Source organism: Oryza brachyantha, chromosome 2 (genome assembly GCF_000231095.2).
Source record: "Oryza brachyantha chromosome 2, ObraRS2, whole genome shotgun sequence".
NCBI lineage: Eukaryota > Viridiplantae > Streptophyta > Magnoliopsida > Poales > Poaceae > Oryza > Oryza brachyantha.
In genome coordinates, this window is record NC_023164.2 from 8,385,698 (window position 1) to 8,407,712 (window position 22,015).

The following is a 22,015-nucleotide window of genomic DNA, read 5'->3' on the forward strand; positions in this document are numbered from 1 at the left end:
TGTGATTCATTTGTGATGATATATACATATAAAAAATTACCGGGTGAGTATTACAATACCAACGTGTGAAAAATATCTCTCATTATTTAATATTGTCAACTCGAACGTACATATAAATATTAGATTATATATATATACACATATAAATGATACATCATTTAGTTAATATCCGGTCTATTTTTATTTAACGCCGTTGATTTAGGGGTCTAATGTTGACCATTTGTGCTGATATATACATATAAAAATTATTTATTTATGAATTTAATTCATTATTAGTAAATGGAATATAAGAATGACGTATAATATTATATGTTTGCATAAACTTTGAAAAAGATGAATGACTAGACGAAGATTTGACTGAGATCTAACATGGCGGTATTTGTAGTACTCCCTATGGTCTTTTTATGACACATTGAATTTTGGATCTATATTTGACTGAAATTTAATGCATTAAATTTGATGTAGAGAGGATAGATGTAAAGTGCACGTGATTTTGGAAGCCGGTAAATAGAAGGAGGCTAGATGGAACGTGGACTGTTAGATTTGATGCAAATGATTTCAGCCATTGGATTTGTCTAACGAGTAAATCAAGTTTGTACACTATAGGACAGATATACAAGTATTTCTGATATTTTGAAAATAATGCAATCATTCATGAACTCATTACCAATCCGATTACGTACCATTGTCTTCATAATTTTCACCGATGAAAAAACATCTCTCAACTAATGCCATGGCAACATGCAAAACAAGTACGGGTAAGTTTTTTTCTAAATAAATACTCTTGCTGCCTGTTCAAAGTGGTGAGTTAAATTAAAAATACTAAACTAAAAGTTATGGGATATAAAGGAAATTAATTGATTGCTGCCTGTTCAAGGACAAGTACCTAAGAACAAAATTTGTCTCCAAATAAGCAATTTGGATGGAAAATTGGGGGGATTTGCTGATCTAGGTAAAGAGGGGGAGGTCTACTCATTCGAAGGGCGTGATCCGCACGAACACATGCGTAAATTTTTAACATAAAAAAGCTACTGTTGAAAGTTGGAATCCACCGGGAGAAATTAAGTTTTACAATGCCATATTTGGATCGATGGGCCGTATCCAGCAGTGAGAGTGAGCCAAGGTCATGTGTTCTTTTATAACTATATTTAACTTTTTAAAAAAATTTAGCTCAAAACTCTATACAATTTTATTTACAATCCATTTTAAATCCGACTCTTAAATTTTATAGACAAAATAATTGAACCATTGCCGTATCCTTGCCCGTATACATACATGGATAGGCCAGGACTTTAATTCGAAATCCAGCCCTGGCCAGAACTATAATGGCAGATGCATGACTGGGATTTGTATTCTTAATTAAATAGAGCCCTTTCTTGTTTAATTAGCCCATAAGTCTAACGCGAAGAGCCAAGTCAAATCCAACTTCAACTCTCTCTAGTAGCGTGCACTCTAATGATGCAAATTAATACTAACTCCCTCCTAAGTGTTTGATGATGTTGATCTTTTTATATATATCAAACTATTTGTTTTACTCAATTTTATAAAAAAATATAAAGCTATATATATATGCATAAAAATATATTTAACAATAAATAAAATGATATAAAATAATTAATAATTATATAAATTCTTTAAATAAAATGAATGGTTAAACGTGTATAAAAAAAATCAGTGGTCTCAGACATTTAGGGAGAGAGAGAGAGTACGTAAGAGACGACTTTTCAATAGTAGGTCTTCTTTAGGTTTACCCATGCTTGTATTGTATCTGTCCACGACAACAACTGAATTAAATTATATGTGTTTACAATCAACAATCGTACGTTTTGGTGTTGTTGCATACTTGTGTTTGCCTTAATTCCATTCCTCTCTGCCATGGCTCATGGCTAGCTTAGCTGCGTGTAATCTCTATCCCTCTCCCATGGCCACCATGCATGCAGCTCGCCATGAAAGCTTCCTCCACCGGCCAGCTCCAGAGTTGCGATGGCGATCCGTTTGCTGGAATTGCTGCGCGCTTCGTCGTCACGTTCACGAATCACGACGATGGGTGCGACAGCAGAAGCAAGCAGAGTCGTCGAGGGCCGGATCGCTCAGGCACGGAGGCACCTGCCCGATCGACGCCGGCTAGTCGGCCGGCAGTTCCGGCCTCATCTCTCCTGCGCGCACGAAGACGCATCAAAAGGTGATCATGGAGGCCGGCCGCCGTAGGGGGGGTATTGATTCCACGCTCTCACGCCGCCGGCGACGGCGACGGTCGGTGGCCTACTCTTTCAACTACAAGCGGCCGGTGGCGCTTTGTTTACGTGGTAGGTATGTTGCCGTTGGCTTGACCGAGTCTTTTTTTGGCCGTTGACACACCTTCTGTCCTCCTATCACTTATTCATTTAAATTTAATTATAAGATATTTTGATTGTTTTTCCAAATTTATATAATTTGTTTCAGTTTGACGAAAATGATAGAAAATTGGTTTTCTTTTCCATCCTTAAAATGGGTAACTTATTATACGTATGAAAACTTAATTACTGCCTTAATTTATACGTATTAGATACCTCGTTGTACCAAAATTTTATAGTAAAAATTTAATAGCTTGATATAATTTATCAAGAATAGTAAGAAAAAAAAATTCCCTAACAATTTCAACCTAAAACCAATATACTCTCAAAATATATTCGAAGTTCTATTTAATAAAACCAACTTTATGTTGTAGATGTTGCAACATTTTTGTAAAATATAACTAAATTTTAAAATATTTTATTTAAAAATATCAAAACATATGACAGTTACACACACAAACAAAGTACACATGAAGTGGCAATTTTGTGATCACCTTGAGCACGAAGAAAGACACACATGACAGGGTGGTGTGGTGCACCAGCATCTCTTTTTACGCGGGCCGCAAATTGTAATGGTATCTTGTCCACAAATGCAACCGAAGAAGATGGGTCGGGCCGGGCCGGGCCGGGCCAGAAGGACACGGGAGCTGGGAAATGTTGGGTAGCCATGCATCCAGACCTCGACGCCGACGCCATGGTCGATCGAACCCTAGCTTCAATTCCTCGCCAAACAAACGTTCCCCTACCTCAGCTCGCCGCCCGGCCAAGTGCTCGTGCAAGGGATCTGTTTACTCCTGCCCTCTTCCCCGGCCGCCGCATGCATGTCGCAGTCGCACAGGTGAGGTCAGGTAGCAAGTGGGGCTAGCTAGCTAGTTGCATGCTCCCTAGCTTAATTTATCCATTAATACTCTAGCTCTCTCCCCCCTCTTCATCTATTAGAGCAAGTTCAATGGTATAGCTAACTATTAACTCTAATTTATCTATAGTCAATCTAACAGCCAACTTATACAATAGTTATCTACAAAGCATCAATACATGGTCCCATATGTCATGCACATATTTTGTCTTGGAGCCCGTATGCAGAGCTGACTACAAATTAATAGTCCACCTTCCTTCTCTCTCCTCTCTTATCTTTTTAAAATATGCTTATGACTAGCTTATATAGCTTACTATTGTACCTGCCCTTAGTATTACTTGTCTGTCTGTAGAACCAGCTTAGGGTATGTAGAACGCATGGTCTTTTTGCCACGACTTAAGCTCGATGACAGTCCTACGTGTCGGCTACGGCGTAAGCTCGTGTTCCCAGACCAGTCGCCTACACTCGTCGCGCGTTGTACTAGTTCGATCTGTCGATGGGATCCAGTATGTGTGCAAGTAGGATTTGGCGGCAAAACCCACCCCTGATCTAGGGTCCCAGTCTCCATTACTACTAATCATGCATATATTGTCAATGTAATATCTAGGAACCAAATCAATGAATTAGTAGCAGAAATAACCAATATTATTTCATTGTTCTATAGGTGTTCCTTCGTAACAGTGAGAGACGGAGATAATTAATTGGGAAAGATTAGCATATTTTTTTGGAGATTATTACAACCTGAACCTGTTGTAATAATCAAACTTTCAAGATAATTAAATATTTTATTTAGCTTTGGAAATGATATAATAAAACATTACACTGTGAGTACCTGTTTCATGTATCGTTTTATCGAGTTAGCTGTTTTAAAAACTGTGCAGTGAAATTGAGCATTGAGACTGATCTTACGGCTGCATCAGCTAAGTACTTCGGCTGATGGGCTCTAATTAATCATTAATCAGTTCCTAAACATCCCTCTGCACTCACTTTTTTAAGTAACTCGCACTTTTCTAAATCTAGTTTTCTGTGCGCACGTGTAACAGTACACGCAATTAATACACCTAGCTCAACTCGGATGTCAATTTAAAAAAAAAAAAGACCAAAACATCAGCTTTATTTTTTTCGTTTTTGCTTATGATTATAGTCAAAATTTTAAAAATTTTCCCTTAAATTTTGATTTGATTTTAAAGTTTTTTCCTTAAATATTATATACACAACCTGCGTTTTTAATAGGAAACTAGTGAATGAATTCATTGGTTGCTAGCTTCATGTCTTTTTGATCGCTTCTTACAAGGTGTCTTCTTCTCGGATATATTTGATAATTTGGCACTTTATTCCTTGCTAAATTTTTTACGTCATGAGTATGACATACAGAACCATCTAAATCAATGACGATATGTCATGACCTCAAATAGTCGAAGACTACATCAATTTTAGAAGTGTAAAAAAAAAATCAAATCCCTCGTATTCTCGGGGGTGTGGAGTGTGGTGTGTGCAATGATGAGGCATGTAACCATGTTTAAAGTCATGTGGAACTACAGATTTTTAATTTCCTTTGAAACTTGTGGGTTAATTCAGCCTTTCCTTGCCATAGACCTAATCAGTAATGGGCTAATGGCGATCAATATGGTTAGAAACCGTGCACCCTACGACACACTAATTTTCACAACATTTGGTACTCATTCCAAAATATAAACATTTATGGTAATTAAACAGATAGTAAGCTTTGATAAGAAAAATCTATGGTGCTATTTACCAGCTCTGTCTTATAATAAGTGTTATTCTAGTGTTTGAATTTTTCTTCCACAATAAGTGCAGCACTACTTTCCCTCTGACCATCTCAAATTCAGTTTCTTTCCACCCTTATCCCCCCCCCCCCAACTACTATGCCTGATTTCCTGCCACTGGGAGTGTATTGGTTAATCCATACCTAATTTTACCGATATGCATTCTCAAGAATATTATCCACACCCAAACTAAATGAATATGAGGAATTTGATGGCTAGAAGAATAAACATATATGAGATTTACAGTAGAAATGGAACAAATTTATACAAACTTGCTCTTTAACATAATAAATCATTCTTCTAAATTTTATTCAAATTTGATAAATTTCGTAATGTGAACGTAGGTTTAAAAATTTTAGGTCCGAGTTTATATATACTAAATATGTATGGATAAAGTGGGTAAAATAGGTAATACCTTTATCATACTTAAAATCAAGTGAGTAATTATGCTTTACACATAATCTACCCAAACAGTGTGGGTATGAATATGGATATGAGTAATGGATAACCAGTTGCAGCCCTACCAACAACCATTTGGCTTCTAATCTCTCGTAAAGTAAGAGGTATTTGGGCCATTTTTCTCCACATCACATGTTGCAAGATTCCTAAAAAATACACTTAAAGGGGTGATTGTTTCGATGTTTCATGGAAAAGACAAACAATATATTTGTAAATGAAAATAATTTGTGAATAAAAATTTTATATGCATATTCTTAGCGATCTCAAAGCTAAGGTTGGAAAATAAACTTCGGTGAAGACCCTCCAAAATCAACTCCAAATTTAAAACATAACTAATTTTTTTCTTAGTCCTATAAAATAAGGCATATATGCAAACATGCATTAACTAGCACATTCATTAACGTCAAAACGTCCAACTATATTACATGCATACATACATGCACATAGATAATCTAAACAAGGATATAGTTATAACTCTTTCTTAGTCTTTGTGTTAATGATAGTTATGCCTTATATTATTGGACGAAGGGAATAATACATAAGAGATGGATGGATGGAATGTGAGACGATTGATAGTACAAATAATTATTATAAAATAATGCTAGAAATAATTATATTTTAGTAAAATATTTAAATGTTGTAAGTTCTTATATTTTAGAAGCGAATGGATTAGATAAAAAATTGGAGTGTGATAGGCAACTAAATATTTCTTGAAAATACCTTCCACTGTAGACAAACATAAGTCTAGATAATAGGAGGGGTAAAAAATCAACAGTAACTGAGTATAGCTGGTTGTGGCCCTGTGGACAGTACATATGAAATCCTTGCATGCTGTTTTTTGGTCAATTCTCTAATTACAATTGCTCCATCTTCTGACTTAACAGTAAGGAGGTACCACGCAAATGTGAGAATTATATACACAGAGGACCACTTTGCCAAAATACAAGGCCCTTAACCGAATTCATTGAATTTACATCGTTTTTGTACGAAAACGTGAAGCTTGTTGGCGCGAAGAATAGAAATGAAGTATGTTGCATGATCACCGAGGATGCCAAGCGCCTGATCAGTTCACCTCTGAAAGCGCCATCAACATAATGTGTGTCCTGGACAGTTTGATGAAAAAAAATATTGTACTTCTGGAAGCAGAAGTGAAACTAAAATTCAGAGACATAACTATTGAAGCCAAGGATGACTCGAGGGTACTTAGGAACTACAAGAATGCCCACATGATACTTAAGATAATGCTGCGTCAGCTGCTCCCTGATAATGTTCCTGAAGACATTAAACATCTATTGGAATTGATGAGCTCATCCCGTTCATGTCAAATGGGATACGTGATATACACACACGCTTCCTTAGTGCCTCTTGGAAACAGGTTTCAATTCTTTCTGCAAATGTATGAGAAACTCAAGTCTGTGCTGGGTCGGGAAGCGCATAAACACATCCTGGATGATTTGCCATATGGTGGTGACTGGCACAAAAAATTGGAAGACAACCATCTCCTTGAAGAGTCATTCCAGGGAAGCCGAACCCCATACGACATCAATGGAGGACCCATCGTCCTTCTGAACTTCTACAGGAACACACTTATGCATAGAATGGAAAGACATGGTCAACCACTGAAGTACTCATCTGACAAGAAACTGAAGTACACTGCAGATGAATTTGAAGAGATCTTGGCAGTCACCTTCCCCTTATACCTGCCAAAAATTCAAGAAGTTCTTGAGGAAAGTAAAATGTTGAGAGCTTTGCATCTGGAAAACCTGTTCACCATGGTGGCACATAGCAGTCATGCCAAGTACATATACACAGAAATATCTTACCAAAATACAGAGCCTTTACTTGAATACATCGTACGCGTATTAACAGTGTACAAAAACGTGAAGTCTGCTGGCGAGAAGAATGGAAGCAGAGAATGCTGGATCCTAACTGAGGAAGCCAAGTGCCTCATCAGATCACTTCTGAAAGCACTTTATGTTTTCCACCACCATGGATTGTGTCCTGGACAATTTGATGAATCAAACATTGTCATTCTGACAAAAACAGGGAAGGCAAAATTCACACGTATAAGTGTTGAAGACAAGGATGATTCACGGATACTTAGAAACTATCAGGATACCCATGCAATACTTCAGAGAATTCTGCATCAACAACCAACTGATAATGTTCCTGAAGACATTAATCATCTGTTGGATTTGTTGAGTTCACCCCGTTCAATTAATATGGGGTACCTGATATACACACACGCTTCTCTAGTCCCTCTTGGAAACAGGTTTCAATTCTTTCTGCAAATGGATGAGAAAATCATGTTGGTGTTGGGTCGCGCAGCACATAAAAATATACTCAATGATGTACCATATGGTGACAATTGGCACAAAATATTGCAATGCAACCCTCTCCTTAAGGAGTCATTTCACATTCGCAGGAACCCATATAATACCAATGGTGGATCCACTGTCTTCCTGCATTTTTACAGGAACACAGTTGCGCATAGGATGGAAAAAAATGGCCAAGCACTCAAGAACTAAAACAAGAAGCTCAAGTACACTCCAGAAGAATTTGAAGAGATTTTGGCAGCTACCTTCCCATTGTATCTACCGAAAATCCAAGAAGTGCTCGAGGAAAGAAAAATGCTGAGAGCTTTGAATCTTGAAAACCTGTTTTAAACCATCAAGTAAGAGAAACCTTGCATGGAGGAAACTGCAATTACAACTTCCGTGGTATAACTTAACTGTTGTAATGTACCAAGACAATTAGATTTTTGTTCACGACACAATTTTGAACGAGCAGTTTTTCCCATCCTTAAGACCATGAGGTACTACTATTTTTATATAAAATTTGGTACTTTCTAGTATCTAAGGTATTAAGAGGTACTAAATTTTACATAGAAAACGGTGGTACCTCCTAGTACCTTCTCAATGATGGTAAAATTGCTTATTTTGAACAGCCTGTAGATGATCTATTTTGTAAGATAGCAGTTGAGTGTAATCATGGAATTCTAGGTCTGATCTCTGATTAGACTCTATTTGGAGTATGCTGTTTTTGCTGAGACGCTGATTTTTGTTGTATACATGAAACATAAGTACTATTCTAGTTGTTTAACATTTGTTTGTACTGTTGCAAATTGCAGTTCACAGGAAAATGCTTGGTTGCATTTTCTTCGGGTACAGTGAGGAAGCATGATAAAGCATCTCTTCAGCTATCTATGTTTTTTCTATGTACTACTTTTGAAAGGTTTGTATGAAAATTAATCTGTACTGTGATAATTTAGAGTACTCTTGAAATGTGTGGAATAAAACCTCATCTTCATTTTCTTGACTATATATATGTTCATGCAACTAGGATTCGATAAATTGATGTCCTAATCATATTTTAATTTTTGTATGAGAAATTTGTGCTATTACTGACTGAACAACCACTTAGGTACGACTACAAATCTAGTTCCTTTTGTAAACTTGTAGTCTTATTGTTCCTCACTAATACATAGATACATTATGTAGTACTAGAAGGCCCTATATTTATGATTTATTTGGGTCTCTTTTTAGCATTAGCTAATGCAATGTTCACTCTCTTGTGCTTTTGCTTTTTGCTCAGCTTTAATACGAAGAGTTTTAGGGGAGTACTTATGTCATTATGTCAATGCTGCTTTTGGACAGTTAGTGTTCTCTTAATTGCAGAGATGAAACTTCTGTTGATGTTACTTGTAGTATATCATGTTTATATAACCTATATTCCTGAATATGCTCAAAGATTGCATTGTAGCTGAGTTGTGCACCTACAGGACATGAAAACTGAATATGCTCAAAGATTCCATAACTCATCATCAGCCAAAGGAAAATATGTATTAACTTTTGGCAATTGAACAGGAAGCACTATTTCAGCTAATTGAACTGTCAGCATTGACCATCAAAGGCGAGCAGCTTATTAGAAAAATAAGAATCACAGATAAAGATGCATTTCAAGTGATTAAGGTTATTACTGGAAGTTATTAATTATTACTATGTTAAATCTTTGCTTAAAAGCTATAACAGATAATAGATGCAATTTTTATGGAAAAGTTTGTATGGATCAGATATACTAGGAGTGTACTTGTGAGGCTTGGATTGATTTATGGTCAGATTTGAATTGAAGAATCTGTACACAGACTGCACAGGTTGTTTTAATTTGACAAGGATAAAAACTAAAAAAAGCTATCCGAAGATCGAGCAAATAACATGTCGTAGCTTTTCCACAGAAGTCTCTTCTTTTATTTTGGGATTTTTTTTTGACCCACTAAAAAGATTTTACATCGCGTTCTTGCCATTAAGCTAAAATTCCATCTCAATTTTGCAACTGGATCGTATTGAGCCCAGTGACAGAAACAAAACACACACAAGGCAAAATCAAAAGATATGATCACGCATCCATCGGTGGCGGAAGCAAAATTATCCCTTTTCTTACTGCCCATACATTCATCTACGAACAAACAACGGATAATGCAACTTGGCTAAAATCTCCATCCGTGCAATTCTATCTTAGCAGAGAAAAAAAAATCATCAGAAGAAACTACGGCGGAGATCGACGGAAGATGGCGACGCACGAGCGGCAAAACAACAGAGATCCCTTACGTACCTTAGAAAAGAAGCCAAAGAACTCTCGCCTCCTCGATCCTCCCCAAGCCCTAAGCGTTGTTGGTCTACGGGAAAGAGCGGTGGCAGCACCGGCGGCGTGGAGTGGAGGCCAGATCGCCACAAAGTCGGCGACGGGGGGATTGCGCCGACGGGAAGATGAGAGATGGAAGATTCCAGATTGAACTGTATTACTTGGGCCTTTTTACCAACCTTTCGAAAATAACTGGAGGTAAAAAAATATTAATGTAAAATTATGGTTTTTATATATTAAGATATTAAAATTTTACACTTAAAAATATATATGTTGAGGTACTTTTTTAAAAGAAAACTAGTATTACTTCGAAGCGAGTTGTCGTCCTTGTTCATCCCGATCATTGATTTAAAAAATCAGAAAGAAAACTCATGCGATGTATTTAAGAAAACAGCTTCTTATTTTTATGGGTCTGTTTTGTTCATCATCAATGGTATGGTAGAAAAAAGAGTTAGAAAAAAAACTTCATAACGATGCTGAATTGAGGAATATTTTGGATTTTTAATTTTATTTATTAAATAATTCAAAAATGTGAATTTTCATTTTAAAAAATCACATATCTAATCTCTTGCCGCCCTCTAGAAAGGCGGAAAGCCTACGTGGCACACGGCGCGGCGGACGGCAGTGAACGCGATGACGGCGGTCAGCAAATTTTTGCGTTTTGACCCTTTTCGCCCTTACAGAGGGCGGCAAGGTGTTTTATGTAAAATTGCCGCTCACACCCGAGAACTTTTCAATTAAACCACGGTTTTATACATATATTTATAACATATGTAATTATTAATCACAAGTACTATCTTAGCTCGGTGGTCATCACCACTCTCTTCTATCTTGGAGGACGGAGGTCAAATCCTTACATGAGCATATTTTCACTTTGATTTTTGCTTGGTTGTCAAAAATAGGAGAAAATATGCTTCTACGAGGATTCGACCTCTGGTCTCTTGAATCAGAAAGGAGGAAACAAGTACATACGTTATACATATATGTATCAATCTATGATCTATGGTTTAATCGAAAAGTTCTAGAGTACGAGTTGCATTTTTGCATAAAACCCCTTGCCGCCCTCTATAAGGGCGAAAAGGGGCAAAACACAAAAAAATCATCGAGCGCCATCGTCGTGTTCACCGCCGTCCGTCACACAGGCTTTCCGCCCTCCTAAGGACAGCAGGAGGTTAGATCTGTGATTTTTCGAAATAAAAAATTATCAAATTTATGAATTATTTAATAAATAAAATTAAAAATCCAAAAAATTGCTGAATTGAGATGGATGATATGATGGGCCACGGATAAGTATTTGGGCCTTTCGAGCTGGTTGGGCTGAGGATTTGACATTTACTTTGCCAAAGAAAAGAAATAGTCGGTATCGTATGCGTCCTTGAACCAATGAGTAAGCCCGTGTTATAAACTTACAAATCTGCATATCAGAACCTCCGTTCACTTTTGTTACATCAGAGCCCGGAGCCCATTCGGCCCAACTAACTGCTACGTATGCACGGCCCATTTGGCCCAACCAGCGGACGGGGCCGGCCTGCTGCCTGCGGTGTTACTGCTATACATACACGTGGGGCCAGTGATCGATCGAGACATGCTCGGCGGCCATGGCGACCGAGACGGAGACGGACGAGAGGAAGAAGCGCATCGCATGGAGATGGAGAATTAGCTCCCGACCACCCACCAAGCTCGATCAGGGATCACTCGGGGAAGCGAGCCAAGGCCGATAGGAGGAGGTACGTGCTCGCCGGCCGGCGACGTTCCCGGTCGCAGGAGGAGGGGGCAAGCCGTCACAGGGTGCATGGCCATGGCAATGGCAGCAGCAAGGAGCCAAAGGAAGATGAGAAGAGACGCCGTGCTAATAAGAAGGACGGACGCCAAGAAGCGCCGCCGCACCGAGGAAGCAAAGGATAGCGACGCGACGGTGTGGAGCTCAATGTCAAGCCGGTGCCCGGTTGTGCACTTGTGCCGACGAACGAGACTAAAATCGTGACCACGAGGGGGCCAAGGAGGCTAGCTGGGTGCCAATAATGACAAAACTAGAGCCATTCATTTACTTTTGTTGATGCTTCCAAGCTAATTTTTAACTTTTTAAACTTAAATTCATTCTACCTCCATTTCATATCGTAAGACTTTCTAGCTTTGGCTAAATTCATCGATGAATGCATATAATTTATATGTATATATCTAGATTCATTAGCATCCATATGAATCTAGGCAAGACTAGAAAGTCTTCAATTATAAAACGGATGAAGTAGTAGATTTTAAGGTTTTTTATTATATTTTATTTTTTAGTTTAGTTTTTAAATTACTAAGAACATGTATATAAAATTTTTATTTATAAATTATTTTTTATTTATAAATATACCGTTTGATTTTTTTTCTTGAATAGGCCAAACAATCACCACTTAGCTTTGTAGCATAAAATAGAGAACAGGATGCCAATTTTATATGGTAGAAAAATTAATGTAAGGAGAATCTATTATCCTTTTTCCTTTTTCCTAAAATATATTTCAGTTATATTTCAAGTACACATTACTCGTAGTTATGTTATTATTGATGCCGAAGGAATTTGTGGTCTAGCTGAAAATTCTTGTCGTTGGAGTGTTGTATTACAGTTCCGGTGATGCGGCTAAACTATACAGTTTTGGAAATAAGTTTTTTTTTATGGTTTAATTTTAAAAACAAACATTAAAAATGTGCAAAGAAAAAGAAAAAAAACCTGAATTGGCTGCACACTGTAAGAGCCATATCTCTAACGACTGAAAAGCCCAGCTATAACGGTTGGGCCCACCACTATCAGTTGGTCACTCGTAACAGTAACAGGCTAAATCTATAACGCCCTCTTACCCGATATTATTGGCTTCCTCATCTATAGCAGTTACGAATGTTTAGCCGTTAAGCTAAAAAGAATCATACACACCGCATGCTCGTCCCAAACGTAAAAGAAAAATCAATCCACACCGCAGGCTAATCGTCGCCGTCGTTTGTTTCAATTCTTATCTTTTGTTTTTGTTTTTTGCTGCAATACCATTCTGTCAAATTTCCATGATCGAAACCGAATTGCCCGGTCCTAACTTCTCTTAAACTAATTTTAGTCTTGACTTTTTGATAACTGAATCTCCCTTTTAACTAAACTAACCAAATACACACCCCTACTGGCAAGGCATCCCCATGTTTCTATGCTCAGGCCATCAAAGGTACAAATGCATGATCTATACAAAACCAACATTACATCTATCTATAAGTTGTTGACATCATCGTCTCTGTATACCTATTTGTCGTCACCATGCTGCCACAAGTTCATTTTGCTTGTCATGATAGCCGATGTGCTATGTTGCACACTATTAGCCTACGTCGCTGACTCACTGTGTCTACATACATGCGATAGCCATGGTGTGGTTGGCCCAGTTAGATCTAGCTACCTAAAGGTTGGAGCCGTTATATCTAGAGATCTCGATCATAATCTAGCACCTCTACAACTATATGTCTAGATCTGGCGGCAATCAATACTAGGAGGAAGGGGAAGACAACAGCCAGGGTGATGCTACGGCCATGGTCAAAAGGAAAGGAAAAGAAAATCAACTGGTGGTGCCGATGGAAAGCGATCTGTTGCTGGTGGTGATGGATATAAAACCTATGCGATATGCACTTTACTTGTAATACGATATGTTAATTTCATAATAATATATAAGATGTGTATTTTAATTTATAATAATACCTTTAGTCCTTTACTTGGTATTGAGATAGTCATTCACAAAGTGATCTATGAATTGTGTAATAATACTTATGATATAAAGTGGTATTGTTAGTTGCTAAAATTTAAACTTTTTGATCTATTATTTCAGAAAGAGTGAAGTGCACCAGCGGTACTTAAACTTGTGTACATGTGTCATCTAGGTCCCTGAACTCTTAAAATGTATTTTTTGGTCTCCGAACTTGTCCAGGGGTGTCATATAGGTCCAAACGGGCTCTGACCCACTCCATCCACTGACGTGGCATGCCACGGTGGCGCCTACGTGTTGGTGGGGCCATGTGGGTCCCACATGTCAGTATCTCTCTCCTCCTTATTCGCTCTGTTTTCATATTTGATTATATTTTCATATCCAGGGAGTCGGATTCGAAAAATATATGAAAACGAAAACGGTAGAGATGATTTCTGCTCGTTTGAGAGCCCTTTTGATCCCTACATTAATTTTTGGGTCGTTATAGATGACCATTAGAGGTGTGAGGCTTTGTAGTAATGACAACATTATAAATAATTTCATAGATCATTACAGTGCCATCTTATTGTAACAGAGATGGTGGTGGTGCATTAGGCCCGCAGAAGTCACAGTTGCACGCTGGCCCTTCAATACATTTGCCTCTGGTAGCACCCAATGCGAGGCACTTATCTTGGCACACCTTGGCCGTACACTTGTCACCGATCATAATAGCCGCGGGGGAACAGTCGGCTTCTGGAGTGATGCTGCTTTCTATGGATGCCCTTGCTAACCTGTCTGCAACTCTCAATTAACAAGAAAAATAAAGATCAAAACAGCAACAAAACTTGCTATATACTTACTGCAAGTACAAATAGGCAGATCGAGAAGCATATATACTTGATGACAGCAGCACAAGGGCAAGGAGCAGGAGTTGACTTGCCCTCATCTTGATTAGCTTTTGCAAATGTGAGCAGCTCAGGTGTTGATGATTGATCCAAATGAACTTCCTTTGATGGTAATAAAGATCAAAAGACTGACTGGAGACTGCAGAAGGGGGCTTATGGAATCGCAGGTGTCTTATAGCATATCTGGACTCGGTTATTTTTGGAATCATATTACAACGGATTGATAGATAAGTTTTATATTTAGATAATGGGACTGATAGGTTAGCTATTTTTGGAAGCACGCTACAATAGCAGAAATTAATTGTAATAATCAATTTTATAATATTATATACTCTGTTAGAGGATAATACGGTCAATAAATAATATGATGGGTAACAATTTTTTAGGTATGTTCCTCTTTTACCTCTACCTAGAAGTACAAAACACCTTTCCTTCCACCCAAAATTTATTTCTTATTACATGAAAGACTTACACACAGTATATATAGTGAAACGAACGATCGTCCGATTGCCTTTTTGTCAACCGATTTTGACTGGGTCAACTTCCTGTCTGATTTAACATTCACCTTCTAAGGGTCGTTAATATCAATATTTTCATTAGCAAGAAGTAGTTTTGTTAGATGTGGTTGGGGAAATTGAAACAAATCTGATGCACTTAACAAACATAAAAAAAAAACTTATATGTGTTGTGACAAGTGCACAAATAAAGCCCAAGAGAAACACAACTTATTTGTGAAAGGTGCCCCAATTGATAAATTTCTTGTGAAGATTTCACACAAGGATAAAATTCATTATAATGCTAGGTTGGCCTATTCGCTTAGATTCCTAAGATTTTCTTTTAAAACAAGGATTGACATTTCCTGGGCATGTTGTAACATGTTATTTCTATATTTCTGTTGTATTTTAACTAAATTTATACTTATATATGTGATTGCGGTGTTCAAAATATTTGTATGTTACGTGAACTTGTGACATTGGAGTTTAGACTACCCAACAAAAAAAATTGGCTACACTACTGTGCGATTTTCATCATCAGCTTGTCATCAGCTAGGGAACAATCCATATTTTCAAGTTGATATTTGTATTTCTCCATCATGATACTTATGGTCAACATCGGTCAACAACACGATCGCGAGACTACACTAAATGAGGAGCTGAGATCAAAACGGTCAAAACTGATGGATGATAACGCTGGACATATGTTGGCACATGATGATCAAAATGGTCAGACTGAACTCACTGAAAATCCACAAAAATCAGCCATATAAGAATTGGTTACAGTAGGAGCAATCAGAAAATGAACAGAAAGAAAGTAATGATCTTCCCGGTATGGCGATTATTGAGCTTGACCCTCATCCTCCAAAAAGTTCAGTGGATACTCTCATCAGTTGTAACACTAACAGCAGCAGAAGCATATAGAAACTGAGCAATTCCTGCAATGAACATATCAATCTACACCAATCAACAACCCGCAGAACCCTACACGCGATCCACAACAATCTGCTTCGCGTTCGAGGGGCCTCCTGCGCTCCACAGCGCTTCGTGTTCCGAGATGGACGCCGACCTGATCTCCGGGCCGCCATGCCTCCTGCTAGTCTTTTGCTCGTCGTGATCACGCGGTACCAAAGCAGCCATGGGATTGCTGCGGTGGTCTTCAGACATGACTGCGTGGTAGGTGCTTGCCCTTGGCACCTGCTGAGCCTGAGATGCAGGTGACCCCTCTGGTGGTAACATCTCCTGAACTTGTGAAAATCGTGTTGATTTTTGGCCTGATTTTGTTGTATCCTCCATAGCCTTCTCCTAGATTAGCCAGTATGTGTGTAATATAGTCAGTAACATTTGGAGAACTAACTAGTATTGGAAACAGTAACAGAGACTAATCAGAGCAAGTTTTGTGTTTGGAATAGCTTGAATCAGAGTTTGCTCATCTGTTCCTGAACCAGTTGAGCATGTAATATAGCTTAATGCTAGGTCAGGTAAAAAATGGGAGAAAAAAAGGTGGTCATTTGTGTGTGTCTGTGTGTTTACCTCTCTGTTAGGGGAATTACTGTTGTGATTTTGTCCCTTATATGAACTTTGTTCCTCAGCTTTCTTCTTGCTGTCCCTTCTCTTCTGAGACCGTTCTCTCAGTTTGGGCCTGCATACATCAACAGAAAAAACATGAGGCTGAAATCTGAAAAACAATTTGACGTTAGCTGAAAGCTGAAATGAAACCAAACAGTAATAAGAATGCAGGTTCAGAGTGAATGAGGTACTGAAAGTCTGATATTTTTCTCACTTCCTTCCATCACGGGAAGCAGCAGGATCAGGGACCTCCTCCTCCTCCTCCTCCTTGTACACAACCGGAAGCGACGAGAGATCGCACGGCAATGGCGGCGTGCTGAAGAACTGCGTCGTCATCGCGGCGTGGCAGCAGCAGTCAATCGATGGGTGGGCAATGGCAGTAACAAAGTAGTACTAAACTGGAGTGGAGTTGACGACATGGGCGTAGCACGTTACGTACGCTGCTCTGCAGGGCTTGGCCGGCGGTGCCGCGGGCGGCGGGGTCGAGCGCGAGGAGCGTGGCGAGCAGGGCCAGGGCCGCCGGCGGCAGGAAGCCGATCTTGTCCATCATCGGCGGCTTGTACGTCCTCGGCGGCCGGAAGCTCGACGGCAGCTTCATCTTCCTCCAGTAGTCGTCCGGCGGCGAGCCGCAGAGGGTGAATATCCTGGACAGCTGCTCGATCTGCAGTATCCATCCAGGAAGGCAGGCAGCGCCTCAGATCGCTCATCAAGAACATGAGAATAAAAAAAAAAAAGAAGCTTGATTTACCTCGGTTCTGCCGGGCATGAGCGGCTTGGCGGAGAACATCTCGGCGAGGAGGCAGCCGGCGCTCCAGAGGTCGACGCCGGCGCCGTAGTCGGTGGCGCCGAGGAGGAGCTCCGGGGCGCGGTACCAGAGCGTGACGACGCGGCTGGTGAGCGGGCGGCGGCGGGCGGGGCCGTAGTAGTTGGCGAGGCCGAAGTCGCCGATCTTGAGGACGCCATGGCGGTCGATGAGGAGGTTGGAGCCCTTGATGTCGCGGTGCAGGATGCCGCGCTCGTGGCAGTGCTGCAGCCCCGCCAGGAGCTGCTGCATGTAACATTTTATCTGCACACAAAAAAAGCCTTCATTTTTTTTTAATCTGCAACTCGATCTTCGTGGCCATTTTTATGGTCTGAGTAGCGATTAAATGTTTGAAAATTTTAATTTTATTATTTAAATCCGATCATTGCCGTTGGATGATAATCTGAAGACATATACACGCAAGTTAAAAAGTCTATGCACGCGCCCTCTAGCCCCTCGTGCATTGTACGTGTATTTGACAGAAAAAAAATCAAGCATTTGATCAATAGGAAAAAAAGTGTCATTTTTTACCTTTGTTGCTAGAGTTTTTTTACCATTCTTAAAAAAATACCTCGAGGTGTAAATATTTAAGTACTATTTGATATACTTATCAAGCATGATAAAAAAAACTCTTATTACTATACTTTATCATAATTTGATAACACCAATTTTTGGCACATTATATACTCTCTCTTTTTCAGCTATTTCAGGTTGTAAGAAGATATGGCTCTTCCTAGATTTTAATACAAATTTTGATTTTGTTGGATGTGTTCCGTTCAGAGTCTTATCAAATTTTGATAGAGTTTTTTAAGGGTCAGATTAACCATCATTTTGGTGAGGGTAGTAATGACGACGACGATTTATCCGGTTTGTTCCCCTACCAAAACCCCGGATGCTAAGATTTAGTGGGGTTAAAGGTGGATACAAAGTTAAATACACCGTGTAGCAAGGAAAAAAAAATCCTACAATACCTCTGTTTAAATGTTATTAATTTAAAACATGAGTCTCAAATGAGATTTATGCTCATTGAGTCTCAATCACCTATAGCTATCATATTTATACCATAAATTTCTATTCAAGATATCTTAAATATTTTTTTTGAGGCAATATCTTAAGTATATTAGGTAACTGGTTTTTACATTAGAAAATATATTAAATCAAAGATAATAAGGGACGGAGAAATGGCCAGCCCGGTCCAAAAACCAAAAGGTACAAAACGAGGGAAAACGCCAACGCACGTGGCAACAAATGAGCCCAACAATCTGCGAATCCAAGGTGAGGTGCTCCCCTGGGCATGGCGGGCGCAGGCGATCGATCGACGGACGGAGAATGCATGCGTTACCTGGGGCTCGGTGAGGCGGCCGTCGGGACGGCAGACGAGGCGGGCGAGGTCGGAGTACATGAAGTCGAAGACGAGGTAGATGCTGCGGTGCATCCGGGAGGTGGCGATGCCGTCGAGGCGGATGACGTTCGGGTGGTCCAGCCGCCGGAGGATCATCATCTCCCTCGCCATGAACCGCACGCTCTCCGACTCCGACGTGTCGAACCGCACCTTCTTCAGCGCCACCACCCTCCCCGTCCCCCGCTCCCGCGCCTTGTACACGTTGCTGTACGTCCCCTGCCCCACCTGCAAATGGCCGGCCCGCCGGTGTTAAGGTGTTAGTGGATTTGACTAGCTAGAGACGCCGGCCATGGCGTACGTGGCGGTGCTTGCCTTGGCGATCTTGTCGTACGCGTCGGCGCTCTTGGGCACGATGCCCTGCAGCGCCTCGCGGGGCACGTTTTCCAGCAGCCACGTCGGCCAGCCGTCCACCAGCTCCTCCTCCCGCCGCGGCGCCGGCCGCGGAGGGGGCGGTGGCGGCGGGGTGGCCTCGGACGACGCAGCCGCGGCGGCCGAACCGTCGTCCGTGGCTTCCGTCGTAGTCCGACGACCGTTGCCGCCACTGTCCCGCTCCTCGGTCGCCTCCTCCTCCACGGCGCAACGACGGGCGCGGGCGGCGTCCTGCTGCTCCGGCAGCAGCCTCGCGGCGGGGAGTGGGTCGGAGAGGCGGGAGGAGGAGGCCGGGACGTAGCGGTTCTGGCGCATGAGGTGGTCGATGCCACGGCCGTCGCTGCCCGCCGGGGAGCCCGTGGTGGGCTTGCCCTGCGCGCATCCCATGTCGTCGTCGGTGGTGGCTGCGGACGAGCCGCGGTGGCGGCGGCGGCGGCGGCGGCGGTTGGGGAAGAGGAGGCGGAGGTGGAGGAGGGAGGATCGCGACGGGGAGGGAGACATGAAGGAAGTGGGAGAAAGGAGCGAGAGAAGTGGTGCCAAACATATACGCTCGTCGAATGCAATTAACAACGGCGGTGGCGGGTGGTGTGCATATGAATATTCATATCGGTGGCCGGCGCCGGCTGGCCGGCGGCCATGCGCAGCGTCTCTGTGTACAACACTACTGCAGGGCGAGGTACACACCACTGCTACGTTGGAGTGCAGCTGTTTTGGTAAAACAGAAAAAACAAAAAAGACATACCAGACTCTGACAAAGGTCTACCCTGGGATTGGATGTATGGTGTAATGGGTCTATTTTTTTGACTATTCAAATTTAAGGGATTGGTGTTACTAAAATTTTATAGATTTTAGACCATAATTAACCGTGATAGTAGGTTGATTATGGACTAACCAGGGAGGAAAAGGAACCCCAACAACACCCCGCCTACCTCCAAAGAGCTATCGACCATCCCCGCGTTGCTGCAACTCGCCACCCTATTGAACGTGTCAGCCTGCACCACCTTGCTCCACAACTTCCTAAGGACATGCTCAGTCAGAGCTTCTCGATTAAATACCCCCAGACAAAAAATATATGTTATGTAGAACAAGGCTACACATAAGACACTTATACCATAGTACACGAGGCTTTAGGTGGGTCTCACGAAAACTGTACACTTTACTTTTACTACTACTACTTTACCTTTTCTCTCTCTTCTCTCCCCTCTCTCTCGGTCTCTCTGTCTCCTCTCTCTCGCTCCCTCTCCCGGTTGTCCCAGCGGCGACACGTCGAAGGTTGTCGAAGGCTGGCGATGGCCTAACGGCGGCGCATCGAAGAGATCTCAGCCGTGGTGCGTCGGAGGCTAGTGGCACAGCTCGGCGGCGCGTCGAAGGCGGAGCTCGGCGGGCGTCCGGCGCATCCTAGCGGAGTCGGACCGGGCGGGTGACGGCGGATCAGGCGACAACGACGAGTCTCGGCGACGGCGTCCCTCTCTCTCTTCTAGGCCGCATGTCACGGCGGTGGACTCTTCACCTCCCCGTGCGCCGACAAAGGTCATTTTTTTCTCGCGAGGAACGTGTGCCCTGCAGAGGAGACGAGGGGCTCTGCTAGGACACAGGGTGAGCCGAGGTGGAGTCGAACATTGAGCTGGCCGGGTGAAGCCAGGCGCCAGCTCACCATACTATGCATGACCTAATAGGACGTTGGCCACCCGGCGTACACGGAGATCGCGATCCATATCCAGGCTTCGTCGTGTCTGTCAGTAGTCGTGCATCGTCACACATCCAGCACTCCACGCTGTGGTCTCACCACCACCACATCGCCAAGTCCCGCTCACAACCGAAGCCCAATGTCAAAACTACCTTGCGCCATTGACTTGCCCATTGACTTTGATGGATTTGTACATCCCAGATCCCTACACTTTGATATATCCTTTTGCTATTGATCAAATGTTTGACTTTTTGTTCTTATGTCAAACACATGCGCAATTGATGGGGGCTAGGAGGAGGACGTGTATGAAATTTTTGACTTGTGTGCATGCCTTCAGATTATCATTCAATGACAGTGACCAGATTTGATGGATGAATTAAAATTTTAAATATTTGATCAATAGACGGACCCTTGATATATATGTAAAAACATTTAGCGCACGTGTTGTAAAATATTATAGTATGACATAATCTAGAAGCATTCATGCCGAATATGATTGATAGGGGTGATGGGAAAGGGTGTGACATATGCAAGATCTATCTTGGTGTACGGTACCAAGCACATAAAGTCATTTTTGTATAGTTTGGTCTCAGGCCCCGTTCTTCTCCATTATTAGGGCTGGCTCGTGAAAGCTCGGTCAGAAAGTGGCTGCTCAGTTCGAGTTGATAACAGAAACGAGCAAAAAAGCCACCTCGACTTGGCTTGTTTCGAAGTTTGAGCTGGCTTGTTCTAGGGAGGAAGGCTGGATCGACGCTGGAAAGGGAGGCGACAGGCCAGCGAACGCAGGGGATGACGAGATGGAGGAGGCGGCGCCACGGCGCACTGGAGGGAGGGAGCCAGCAGCGGGAGGGAGGCGGCAGCCCAGCGCCGTAGGGGAGGGAGGCGGCCGCCGACCGCGGGTGCTCCTCTCGCTGCCGCGATCTCGCTCAGTTGACGCCAACGCCGAGTCACCGACAATGCTCGCTTGCTCGGTGCAAGTGTACGTGACAGGGGAAGGGAGCCACTGAGCCAGCCAC

General features: G+C 41.7%; 1 protein-coding gene across 1 annotated transcript; it reads right to left on the minus strand.

Annotated features, from left to right (window-relative positions):
* Positions 1-16,154: 16,154 nt before the first annotated feature.
* LOC102721809 (probable serine/threonine-protein kinase At1g09600) lies at positions 16,155-19,699 on the minus strand. The gene is made up of 8 exons (XM_040520436.1): positions 19,474-19,699; positions 19,256-19,374; positions 18,884-19,168; positions 17,488-17,805; positions 17,179-17,400; positions 16,954-17,063; positions 16,704-16,812; positions 16,155-16,475 (listed from the first exon to the last, which is right to left on the minus strand). Exons 1-8 carry the CDS (start codon positions 19,697-19,699, stop codon positions 16,155-16,157), a joined length of 1,710 nt encoding a protein of 569 aa, XP_040376370.1.
* Positions 19,700-22,015: the final 2,316 nt, after the last annotated feature.